This window comes from Hemiscyllium ocellatum, chromosome 8 (assembly GCF_020745735.1).
Source record: "Hemiscyllium ocellatum isolate sHemOce1 chromosome 8, sHemOce1.pat.X.cur, whole genome shotgun sequence".
NCBI lineage: Eukaryota > Metazoa > Chordata > Chondrichthyes > Orectolobiformes > Hemiscylliidae > Hemiscyllium > Hemiscyllium ocellatum.
Genome location: NC_083408.1, coordinates 117,738,738 through 117,751,557, shown reverse-complemented (window position 1 = coordinate 117,751,557; position 12,820 = coordinate 117,738,738). Strand labels below are relative to the sequence as shown.

At 44.2% G+C, this 12,820-nt stretch overlaps 1 protein-coding gene across 4 annotated transcripts in view; it reads right to left on the bottom strand.

Moving 5' to 3' along the window:
• ttll5 (tubulin tyrosine ligase-like family, member 5) overlaps positions 1 to 12,820 on the bottom strand; it is a 386,423-nt gene that overhangs the window by 309,159 nt on the left and 64,444 nt on the right. For all 4 annotated transcript variants that reach the window (XM_060829527.1, XM_060829530.1, XM_060829531.1 and 1 more), the window contains exons 11-12: positions 6,329 to 6,420; positions 3,998 to 4,105 (exon numbers count right to left, since the gene is read on the bottom strand). In XM_060829527.1, the coding sequence (XP_060685510.1) occupies positions 3,998 to 4,105; positions 6,329 to 6,420 (200 nt within the window). The remainder of the gene's footprint in view (positions 1 to 3,997; positions 4,106 to 6,328; positions 6,421 to 12,820) is intronic.

Genomic DNA, 12,820 nt, shown 5'->3' with positions numbered 1-12,820 from the left:
CTAGATATTACAGTGTGGATTTTTCTCCATCCATGAATAGCTGTGGTCCCAACACTGACACCTGCAAAGCTCCACTAGTCACCGGCTGCCATCCTGAAAAAGATTCCTTTATCCCTACTCTCTGCCTTCTGCCAGTCAGCCAATCCTCTATCCATGCCAGTACCTTACCCCTCACACCTGGACTCTCTTCTTATCTAGCAGCTTCCTGTACAGCACCTTATCAAAGGCCTTTTGGAAGTCCAAATATATCATATCCAATGGCTCTCCTTTGTCTAACTTACTCCATACTTCAAAGAGTTCTAACAGATTTGTCAGGCATGACGTTCTGCTGATGAAACAGTGCTGATTCAGCCCTATTTTAACATGCATTTCAAAGTATTCCACAATGTCATCCTGAGTGATGAGTTCTAAAACCTTACCAACAACCAAGGTCAGGCTAACCAGCCTACAGTTTCCTGTTTTCAGCCTCCCTCCCTTCTTAAGCAGGGATGCTATATTAGCCACTTTCTAGTCCTCGAAAACCCTCCCTGATTCCAGTGATTCCTGAAAGATTACAATCAATGCCTCTACAATCTCCTCAGCCATCTCCTTCAGAACTTTGGAATGTAGTCTATCTGGTCTGGGTGGGTTATTCACCTTCAGACATTTCAGCTAAATCTCTAAGGTCACACCTCAGGCTCCGACACTCCAGGGAAAACAGCCGCACCCTATTCAGCCTCTCTCTAACAGCTCAACCCCTCCAACCCTGGCAACATCTTTGTAAATCTTTCTGAACCCTCGTGTTTCATCTTCTCCCCCTTGCTGCTTTTTAGTTGTCCTCTGCTGGTTTTTAAAGGCTTCCTAATTCCTCTGGCTTCCCACTAATCTTCACCACACTGTATGCCTATTCTTTTGTTTTAATGCTGTTCCTGACTTCCCTTGTCAGCCATGATTGTCGCATCCTCCCCTTCATATGTTTCTTCTTCCTTGGGATGAATCTCTGCTGTTTAATCTGAATTACCCCCAGAAACTCCTGCCATTGGTGTTCTACCATCTTCCCGCCTTGGCTCCCCTTCCAATCAAGGAGGAAGTGAGGACCGCAGATGCTGGAGATCAGAACTGAAAATGTGTTGCTGGAAAAGCGCAGCAAATCAGGCAGCATCCAAAGAGCAGGTGAGTCGACGTTTCGGGTATGAGCCCTTCTTCAGGAATTCCTGAAGAAGGTCTCATGCCTGAAACGTCGATTCATCTGCTCTTTGGATGCTGCCTGACCTGCTGCACTTTTCCAGCAACACGTTTTCAGCTCCCCTTTCAATCAACTCTGGCCAGCTCCTCTCTCATGTCTTTGTAGTCCCTTTACTCAATTGTAATACGTTACATCCGATTCCAGGTTCTCCCTCTCAAACTGCAGGGTGAGTTCCTTAATATTATGGTCGCTGCCCCCTAGGGATTCTTTCACCTTAAGCTGCCTTATCAAGTTTGTCCCATTAAATAGCACCAAATTCAGAGCTGCCTGTTTCTTAGTGAGCTCTACCACAAGCTGCTCCAAAAAGCTATGATGTAGATATTCCACAGTTTTTTTTTCTTCAGATAGGCTATCAACCTGATTTTCTCAGTCCATCTGCATAGTGAAGTCCCCACTAGTTCTATTTGGAGCCATTTGTTGTGATTTAATCATTTTCACTAGCCATTGGAAACTTAGCCCCTGCTACCACCTGCTAGCTGCCCTTGTGCTTGGCTTGCCTGTGCTGAATCCTGCTGGTTTTGCTTACTGCTGGAGTTTTCCATGAAGAACTGTCCATGCATGTTCTGTCAGATTGTCCCCTATGGCTTACAGGTCTTTGCCTGAGATAGTCAGTCTTGCTTTGGCTTCCTTTCTATATCTCATTTCAGCTCCGCTTCCGTTGCCTCTCATTTACTTTTATTCTGATTTATCCTCAGAAATGCTTCGCACCCTTATTTTACACTTTATGCATCTGCCAGATTTGACTGTCATCAATTCAACGTGTTTGCTACCACCATCTAAATGTGCTTAGTTGGATAAGGTTCATTTCCAGATAGTTTGTCACCCTACTAGGTAACATCTTCAGTGGGCCTCAGGCAAAGCACTGCTGAAAAACCCTGCTTTCTATTTATATGTTTCGATTGGAGATGTCATTTCCTGCAGTGACGTTATTTCCTGTGATAAAGTCACTTCCTGTTCCTTTTCTCAGGGGGTGGTAGATGGGGTCTAACTCGATGTGTGTGTTGATAGAGTTCCGGTTGGAATGCCATGCTTCTAGAATTCTCGTGAATGTCTTTGTTTGGTTTGTCAGATACACACTTCAAGTTAGACCACATCTAGCACTCCCTGAGAAAAGGAACAGGAAGTGACTTCACCACAAGAAATAACATCATCACAGGAAATGACATCACCAACCCAAAAAAACATATAAATTGAAAGCAGGATTTTTCAGCAGTGCTTCGCCTGAGGCTCACTGGAGATGTTACCGAGTGTGGTGACGAAACGTCTGGAAATGAACCTTCAAGCTCAGCGAGTAAACCTACTTCCAAACCTCAACTTGAGCTACAAATCTTCTCAAAGCTAACTTAGTTGGATAAATAGCCTGGGTTGCTAAGACCTGTTCCATGTTCATCTCTAAGTACATTATACAGAGAACAGAAAGAAATCCCTGATGACCATCTTGGAGTAAGTCCTTCTCCACACTGGCTCTTCATGGCCAGGCTTCACTTCTTGTAACATTATCGACTAGCTGTTGAAAGGTGATGCCTTATATCACAGAGTGAGAGACACAAAAGAGAGGGAGGACAATTAGCTCAGAAAGAGAGGGGTAAAAGGAAAGAGAGCATTTGTCTTACAAGCAGAGTGAGCAACACACACTAAAGCAAATGACATGCAAACACACAAACACAGACTGAGCAACACCACATACAGATAGACGCAGCAAGCAAGGCCTACCAAGAGCAATAAAGAATGCGAGGCAGAGAAGGTCATTGAGACGGCAAAAGACAGAGCATGATCACAAGGACAAGAGACACACAGCCATGAACAGAGAATGAAAGACAACAGAGTGAGAGGGTGAGCAATAGACAGATAGTGTGCGGGTGTGAAGCTGAGACACAGCACCACTGAGACACAGGGAGACAGAGTAGTAATAATCATGTTTATAGCAGCTATTTTAATACCCCTTTTTACAAACCAGGTGACCCTGCCTTACTATAGCACAACTTTTATTACCTATAAAATGTATATACATCTGAAAAAGAAAGAAATTACATGGAAAGAGCAAGAAACTAGGAATAATTAAATGGATAGCTCTTTGAAGGAGTCTGCACAGATTCAATTGGGCAAATGGCCATCTCCTATAACCTAATATTTTATAAAAATTCATTTACAGAATGAGGGCATCATTGGTTAGGCCAGGATTCATCGCCCATCCCTAATTGCCCAGAGGGCAGTTAAAAGTCATTCAAATTGTTGTCTGTCTGGAGTCACATGTAGGCCAGACTGGGTAAGGATGGCAGCTTCCTGCCCTAAAGGACATGAGTGAACCAAATGGGGATTTTCCTGACAATCATCATTAAACTGGTAATTCCTGATTTTCATTGAATTTCGGCCATGGCAGGATTTCAACCCAGGTCCCCAGAACATTACCTGGGTCTCCGCATTAATAGTTTCATAATAGTCTAACATTAGGCCATCATAGAGTCATAGAGATGTACAGCACAGAAACAGACCCTTCGGTCCAACCCATCCATGCTGACCAGATATCCCAACCCAATCTAGTCCCACCTGCCAGCACCTGGCCCATATCCCTCCAAACCCTTCCTATTCATATACCCATCCAGATGCCTCTTAAATGTTGCAATTGTACCAGCCTCCACCACAGCTTCTGGAAATCCTGGTAAAACTCATGGATGTTCTTATTCTTAAGAAAGAGAATTTCTGGTGAAAACCCACAAAACCACAAGAATCATTATAAATTTACAATCCACATTCACAAGAAAATAAACTTACCAAAGCAGTTGCCTCTGTGGGGCACAAACATTTTGGAAGCAGAGGCAATGTGAAGCTCGGCTGCAATCAGTGCTTTAATGATAAGGTCCTCGATCTGAGCCATCAAAGCTGCAGGAAGAAGGCCCCATTGTAAACAAGCTCCCTCCAAAGGTTAGACCACACATTACCAAGTTCCACAATTAAAACATACTAGAAATATTACTACTGCAGCACCTGATAAGACACAAATCTGAACACATTAAAATTCATCCATGGGACATGGCAGGAAGTATTATGCAACCCTATACAATTGGGTTGCTTGCTGAACTATCGCAGATGAAATTCATGAATCAACCACACTGATATTTGTCCAGAGTCACATGTAGGCCAGACAAGGTAAAGACGTCAGATCTCTTTCCCTGAAGGACATGAGTGAACCAGATGGGGTTTTTGAACAATCTAGAGGTTTCATAACCACCTGACTAACTTTTTATTCGAGGTTTTCACTCTCTGCTTTGGAAGGACCTAACCCAAGCTCCAGTCAGTTATCCAGCTGCACACTGCAAAAAATCCAAGCAGTTTGCCAATTAATATCCATCCTGGAAAGTTTTATTCTGAGCTTTTTTGGGTTATGCAGAACTCTCAGGCACAGTGTGTAGCATCATCCAAGCAGACTTGGTGTGTACACAGCCTCTCAGCTGCAATGTAAAGGGCAAGTCAATGATCAGATCCTTCAACCAGCTGCTAACTTCAATACCCTCTGATAGTCAGTAAATAGGGACTTAGCCTGGCTTCCAAATTCAAAATCTCTCCCATCAACAATGGCTGGGCAACCTTCCAATCTATTCACAATGTAAATTAATAACTTGGATGTGAGGGTTAGAATGTATTATAGCCAAGTTTACAGATGACACTAAAGCAGGTGGGACAGTAAAGGGCAATGAAGAAATAAGCAATTTACAAATGGATATGGAGAGGTGAGGTGAATGAAGTTGAATAAGTATGAAGTTGCTCATTGTGGGTTTGAGAAATAGAAAGGTTGTATATTATCTATATGAAAAGAAACTTCAGAGTGCTCCAGTTCAGTGGGATCTAGGTGTCCTCGTGCATGAATTGCAGACAGTTAGAGTGCAGGTACAGCAGGTAATAAAGACAAATAGAATTTTGGCATTTGTTGCTAAAGGAATGGTGTATAAAAATAGGGAAGTGCTACAACTGTAGTGAGACTGCACCTGCAGTACTGCATACAAAGTTGGTCCCCTTACATAAGGATGGATGAAATCTCATCGGCACAGTTCAAAGAAGGTCAGTAGAGTAATTCCAGTTATGAAAGGCTTGTCTTGAGGAGAGATTCAGCAGTTTAGGATTATTCTCAGAGTTTAGAATGATAAGAGGTGATCTACTTGGGGTCGCTATAACCTGGTACTGTATGATTTTTGAACATCATTTATGAAGTAGCTGAAGAGGGTTGGACCTTGGGCATTTACTCTGAGGAACTCCTTTCAGCATGTCCTGAGACTGAGATAACTGATCTCCAACAACATATTGTTTTGTGCCAGCCACTGCAGAAATTTAGCCCTTCATTTCCTTCGAGTTCCGTTTTATTGCAGGCTCTTTGATGCCACACTCACTCAAATTTGCATTTATTAATTTAGTTGAAAGTTCCCAAATTGTCATGAAAGCACTTGAACCCATGTCTCCAGCCATTTAGAGTGGGCATCAGGATTACTAGTCCACTGACCCTGCTACCACTCCCCATAACGGTCACATTGTTATTTGTGGGACCCTGCCACATATGATTTGCTAAATATGTTACAACAGTTAATTCAGGAATTCATTCGTAATAATTGGGTGCAAAGGAACTTTGGGAGGTCTTGAAAATAAAGAAACACAGGCACAACAGTAGGCCATTCTAGATGATTCTACCCAATTGCTATATTCCCGTTCTAGTTCTAAATGCTTGATATAATTAGCATCTAGAAATCTATCATTCTCAATCTTGAACTTACTTAACGACTGATCTTCCCAAACCCTCTGGGGCGGAGAATTCCAAAGATTTACCATCTCCTGAATGAAGAGGTTTGTTCTCATCTTAATCTTGGATAGCTTTTATTCAGAACTGACCAAAGGTTCTACACCACACAGAAATATTGTTTCTGCATCCACTCTGTCTTCAAAACCACAAATATATACAGGTTGGTTCTCTATTTAAAGGATAGGATGGGTAGATCTTCAAACTCAGATCCCATCAATCAAGAAAGACAAAGTGGCGACAACCAGAGGATAGAATTGTAAAAGCTCTTCAATAAACCATGTGACTGAGCTAAAGAGCATGGAACAGATACCACTTACCAACTGTGTCCATTCCTTCCTGCTTCAGGTACCGCAGCATAGCACTCATGCTCCACTTATTCCCATAATCCTCCACATCTGGATCATCACAGCTGGAAGAGATAACACCAGGGGCACTGATTATACCACTCACACTCAGACTGTTTAAATTGCCCTCTACTCATAGAAAACAGAACATTTACTTCATAGAATCCTGACATGAGGGGACAGGCCATATGGCCCAATAAGTCCACACCGATCCCACATAGACCCATTTCCCTGCCCTATTACTCTACACTTTCCCTGACTAACGCACCTCGCCTACACATCCCTGAACACACTATGATCAATCCACCCTAACCTGCACATCTTTGGACTGTGGGAGGAAACCAGAGCACCCAGAGGAAACCCACACAGACACGGGGAGAATGTGCAAACTCCACACAGACAGTCACCTGAGGCTGGAATCGAACCCAGGTTCCTGGGCTGTGAGGCAACAGTGCTAACCATTGAGCCATCGTGCCACCCTTACTTCTGTAGTTTTTTTCATAAATTCAAGACTGGAATGGTGGGACTCTTATGAGGAGAGTGTGATGGAATAAATAGTCTTCACCTGTGTGGTCAACTGCAATCCAGAGATGTAGAGTAAGGGCTGCAAAGATGGTTCTCAATAGGAGCGAGAGCGAGAGCGACAGGGTAGTTGTTATCGGGTCTTTAACTTTCCAAATATTGACTGGGAATACTATAGTTCAAGTTCTTTAGATGGGTCAGTTTTTGTCCAATGTGTGCAGAACGGTTTTCTGAAACAGTATGTAGACAGGCCAACAAGGCGCGAGGCCCATTAGATTTGGTACTCGGTAATGAACCCGGCCAGGTGTTAGATTTGGAGGGAGGTGACCATTTTGGTGATAGTGACCACAATTCAGTTATGTTTACTTTATTGATGAGAAGGGATAGGTACATACCACAGAGCAAGAGTAACAGCTGGGGGAAAGGCAATTATGATGCATTAGGCAAGATTTAGGATGCATAGAATGGGGAAAGAAGCTGCAGGGGATGGTCACAATAGAAATGTGGAGCTTATTCAAGGAACAGCTACTGTGGGTCCTTGATAAGTATGTACCTGTCAGGCAGGGAGGAAGCTGTCAAACGTAGGAGATGTGGTTTACTAAGGAAGTTGAATCTCTTGTCAAGTGGAAGAAGAAGGCTTATGTTAGGATGAGATGTGAAAGTTCAATTAGGGCACTTGAGAGTTTCAAGTTAGCCAGGGAAGAACTAAAGAGTGCATTAAGAAGAACCAGGAGAGGACATGAGAAGGCGTTGGTGGATAGGATCAGGGAAAACCCTAAAGCTTTCTGTAGGTGTATAAGAGATAAAAGAATGACTAGATTAGGGCCAGTCAAGGACAGTCATGGGAAGTTGTGTGTGGAATCAGAAAAGATAGGAATAGCACTAAATGAATATTTTTCGTCAGTATTCACTCTGTAAAAAGACAATTATGTTGAAGAGAATACTGAGAAACAGGCTACTGAACTAGATGGAATTGAGAGGGAGAAAGTGAGGTCTGCAGACGCTGGAGATCAGAGTCAAGATTGTTGCTGGAAAAGCACAGCAGATCAGAGGAGCAGGAGAATCAATATTTCGGGCCAGAGCCCTTCATCAGGGGTGGAGATAAATGGGAGGGGTGTGGGGGAGGGGAGAAAGTAGTTAAGAGTGCAATAGGTGGATGGAGTGCAGGTAAAGGTGATAGGGCGGAGAGGAGGGTGGTGCAGATAGGCGGGAAGGAAGATTGACAGGTGGGACAGGTCATAAGGACAGTGCTGAGCTGGAAGGTTGGAACTCTGGTAAAGTGTGGAGGGAGGGGAAATAAGTAAACTGGTGAAATCCAAATTGATGCCCTGGGGTTGAAGGGTCCCAAGGCAGAAGGTGAGGCGTTCTTCCTCCAGGCGTCAGGTAGTGAGGGAGTGGAGATGGAGGAGGCCCAGGACATACATGTCCTCTGCAGAGTGGGAGGAGGAGTTGAAATGTTTGGCCACAGAGCGGTGAGGTTGATTGGTGTGGGTGTCCTGGAGATGTTCTCCAAAGCGCTCTGCAAGAAGGTGTCCAGTCTCCCTAGAGTAGAGGAGAATGCATCAGGAGTAACAGATACAATAAATGACATGTGTGGAAGTGCAGGTGAAACTTTGATGGATGTGGAAGGTTCCTCTGGGGTCTTGGATGGAGGTGAGGGAGGAGGTGTGGGCACAGGTTTTGCAATTCCTGCAGTGGCAGTGGAGGGTGCCAGGATGGGAGGGTGGGTTGTAGGGGGGTGTGGACCTGACCAGGTAGTCACGGAGGGAACGGTCTTTACGGAAAGTGGAAAGGGGTGGGGAGGGAAATATATCCTTGGTGGAGGGGTCCATTTGTAGGTGGCGGAAATGTCAGTGGATGATGCAATTTATGCGGAGGTTGGCGGGGTGGAAGGTGAGGATTGTGGGGGGGGGGGGGGGGGGGGGTTCTGTCCTTGTTGTGGTTGGAGGGATGGGTTTCGTGGGTGGAGATATGGGATGTGGATGACATGCATTGGAGAGCATCTTCAACAAAGTGGGAGGGGAAATTTCAGTCTTTAAAGAAGGAGTCCATCTGGTGTTTTCTGTGGTCCTCCTGGGAGCAGATGTGGCGGAGGCAGAGAAATTGGGAATATGGGATAGCATTTTTGCAGGAGGTTGGATGGGAAGAGGTGTAATCCAGGCAGCTGTGGGAGTCGGTGGGTTTGTAAAAAATGTCAGTGTTGAGTCAGCCATCGTGGATGGAGATGGAAAGGTCTAGGAAGGAGAGGGAGGTGTCAGAGATCGTCCAGGTGAATTTGAGATCGGAGTGGAATGTGTTGGTGAAATTGATGAACTGCTCAATTTCCCCGCGGGAGCACAAGGTGGCACCGATGCAGTCATCAACGTAGCAGAGGAAGAGGCTGGGAGTGGTGCCGGTGTAACTCCAGAAGATGGACTGATCTACATAACCGACAAAGGGACAGGCATAGCTGGGGCCCATACGGGTGCCCATGGCTACCCCTTTCATCTGGGGGAAGTGGGAGACTGGAAGGAAAAATTGTTGAGGGTGAGGACCAATTCAGCCAAACGAATAAGAGTGTCAGTGGAAGGGTACTGGTGAGGACATTGGGAGAGGAAGAAACAGAGGGCTTGGGGGCCCTGGTCGTGGTGGATGGAGGTGTAGAGGGACTGGATATCCATGGTGAAGATGGGGCATTAGGGGCCAGGGAATCGGAAGTCTTGGAGGAGGTAGAGGGCGTGGGTAGTGTCCCGAACATACGTGGGTCGTGAGATGGAATGGAGGTTCACAAGGAACATGTGTTAGAAGTTCTGGGAAGTGTACAAGTAGATAAATCCCCTGGGCCGGATGGGATTTATTCCAGGCTGGGAAGCCAGGGAGAAGATTGCCAAGCCTTTGGCTTTAATCTTTATGTCATCATTGTTTACAGGAGTAGAACCAGAAGACTGGAGGATAGCAAATGCTGTTCCCTTGTTCAAAAAAGGGGAGTAGAGACAACCCTGGTAATTATAGGCCTGTGAGCCTTACTTCGGTTGTGGGTAAAGTGTTGGAAAAGGTTATAAGAGATAGGATTTATAATTATCTTGATAGGAATAAGTTGATTAGGGATAGTCAACGTGATTTTGTGAAGGGTAGTTTGTACTTCACAAACCTTATATTGAGTTCTGAAATGGTGACCAAACTGGTGGAGGAGGGTAAAGCAGTTGATGTGGTGTGTATGGATTTCAGTAAGGCTGGATGGTAGGCTACTGCACAAAATATGGAGTCATGGGATTGAGTGTGATTTAGAGGTTTGGATCAGAAATTGGCTAGCTAAATGAAGACAGAGGGTGGTGGTTGATGAGAAATATTCATCCTGGAGTTTAGTTACTAGTGGTATACTGCAAGGATCTGTTTTGGGGCCACTGCTGTTTGTCATTTTTTTAAATGACCTGGATGAGGGCATGGAAGGATGGGTTAGTAAATTTGCGGATGACACTAAGATTGGTAGAGTTGTGGACAGTGCCAAAAGATATTGTAGGTAACAGAGAGACATAGATAAGCTGCATAGCTGGGCTGACAGGTGGCAAATGGAGGTTAATGCAGAAAATTGCGAGGTAATTCACTTCGGAAAGAATAACAGGAATGCAGAGTACTGGGCGACTGGTAAGACTCTTGGTAGTCTAGATGAGCAGAGATCTCTGTGTCCATGTACGTAGGTCCCTCAAAATTGCCATCCGGGTTGATAAGGTTGTTACGAAGGCATACGGTGTGTTAGCTTTTATTAGTAGAGGGATCAAGTTTCAGAATCACAAGGTCATGCTGCAGCTGTACAAAACTCTGGTGCGGTCGTGCTTGGAGTATTGCGTGCAGTTCTGGTCACCTCATTATAAGAAGGACATGGGAGCTTTAGAAAGGGTTCAAAGAAGATTTACTAAGATGTTGCCTGATATGGAGGGAAGGTCTTACAAGGAAAGGTTGAGGCACTAGAGGCTGTTTTCATTAGAGAGAAGGAAGTTGAGAGGTGACTTAATTGAGACATATAAGATAATCAGAGGTTTAGATTGGATGGACAGTGAAAGCCTTTTTCCTCAGATGGTGATGGCTAGCACAAGGGGACATAGCTTCAAATTGAGGGGTGGTAGACATAGAACAGATGTCAGAGGTAGTTTCTTTACTCAGAGTAGTAGGAGCATGGAACACACTGCTGGCAACAGTTGTACACTCACCAACTTTAAGGGCATTTAAATAGACATATGGATGAGAATGGAATAGTGAAGGTTAGATGTGCTTCAGATTGGTTTCACAGGGTGGCACAACACTGAGGGCCGAAGGGTCTCTACCGCGCTGTAATGTTCTGTGTAACTCTGAAACATATAAAATGGTCAACATCTTATTTGAGGGTGTTTGAGAATAAATGCATGTGGGAATCATTTAAAGACAAGTTGATTGTCAGAATATTATGTGCAAGAATTGGGATGTCATGTTGACACTGTACAGCACATTGGTGAGGCCACTTTTACAATACTGTATACAATTCTAGCCCCTCCTCTATAGGTACAATGTTGTTAAACTTAAGAGCGCGCAGAGAAGATTTCCAGGGATGTTGCTGGGACTGGAGGGTTTGAGTTCAAGTGGGAGACTGAATAGGTTGGGGCTTTTTCCCCCTGGAGCACTGGAGGTTGAGGGGTGACCTTATAGAGGTTTATACAATCATGAGGAGCATAGAGAGAGTAAATAGAGGTCTTTTCCCCAGAATGGTAGAGTCCAAAACTCAAATGTATATGGTTACGGTGAGAGAGGAAAGAGTTAAAAAGGATTTGAGGGGTAACTTTTCACACAGAGAGTGATGCTTGTATGAAATGAGCTGCCAGGAGGAAATGGTGCAGGCAGGTACAATTGTAACAATTAAAAGGCTACTGGATGGGGATATGAATGGGAAGGGTTTAGAGGGATATGGGCCAAGTGCTGTCAAATAGGACTAGGTCAGCATGGGATGTCTGCTGAGAGTGGACGCGTTGGACCAAAGGGTCTGTTTCCATGCTGTCAGACTAAATGATCAGAATTCAGGACCATGAACAACTGGACCATCTTTTTTAAGGTGTCACTTGAGAAATAAATATTGGCCAAGACACTAACTGCTTTGCTGCTCTTCAAAACATGTCACAAGATCTATACCTAAAGCCTCCATTTAATACCTCATCCGAGACATTGCAGTCTCAGAAGAAGGGTCAGTGTGGATCTTGTTTTTTTTTTGGAATGGGACTTGAACTCAGACCTTCTAACTCCAAGGTGAGACACTGCCCACTGAGCCAGAACACGTACTGTAATTTCCCCACATCAACAGACAGGATTAGGTACTTTGCTGTTACTGCCTCACAATTTGTCTTAATAAATCTATGTCTTTAGGATTATCTAAGAGAGTGATAGTGTTCACATTCACAATCAGACGATAATATAGCAGAGGAAACCATCCAGCGCCTCATGCCTGTTCTTTCACAGTGCTATCCGATTAGTCCACTACTCTGCTCCTTCCTGGAACTCTGCAAACATGTCCTTTTCAAGTATCCAATTCCATTTCAAAATTCCTTCCAAATCTGCTTGTACCCCCTTTCATACAGTGTACTCCAAAAACTCACTGTGAGAATGAAAATGTCATATTCTCATTTTGCTTCTTGGTGTCCTCCCAATTATTTTGAGCCTGTGTCCTTTCAGCACTGACCCTGATGTCAGGAAACAATATAAATGAAAGACCTTTTACTGTTTACTGTTAAGGTAGAATTATAGCAATTTTACTTTTAATTGTATGTGGAACATGATCATTGCTGGCTGGCCCAGCAGTTACCGGCTATTCATGTTGGAGAAAGTGCTAGTGAGCTGACTTCTTGAAGCACTGCAGTCCATGTGCTATGAATTTGGAATTAGAGTAATGGTGACTACTAAACCAGCATTGGGTTAGATACAGATTAAATCTTCTGCACTGTG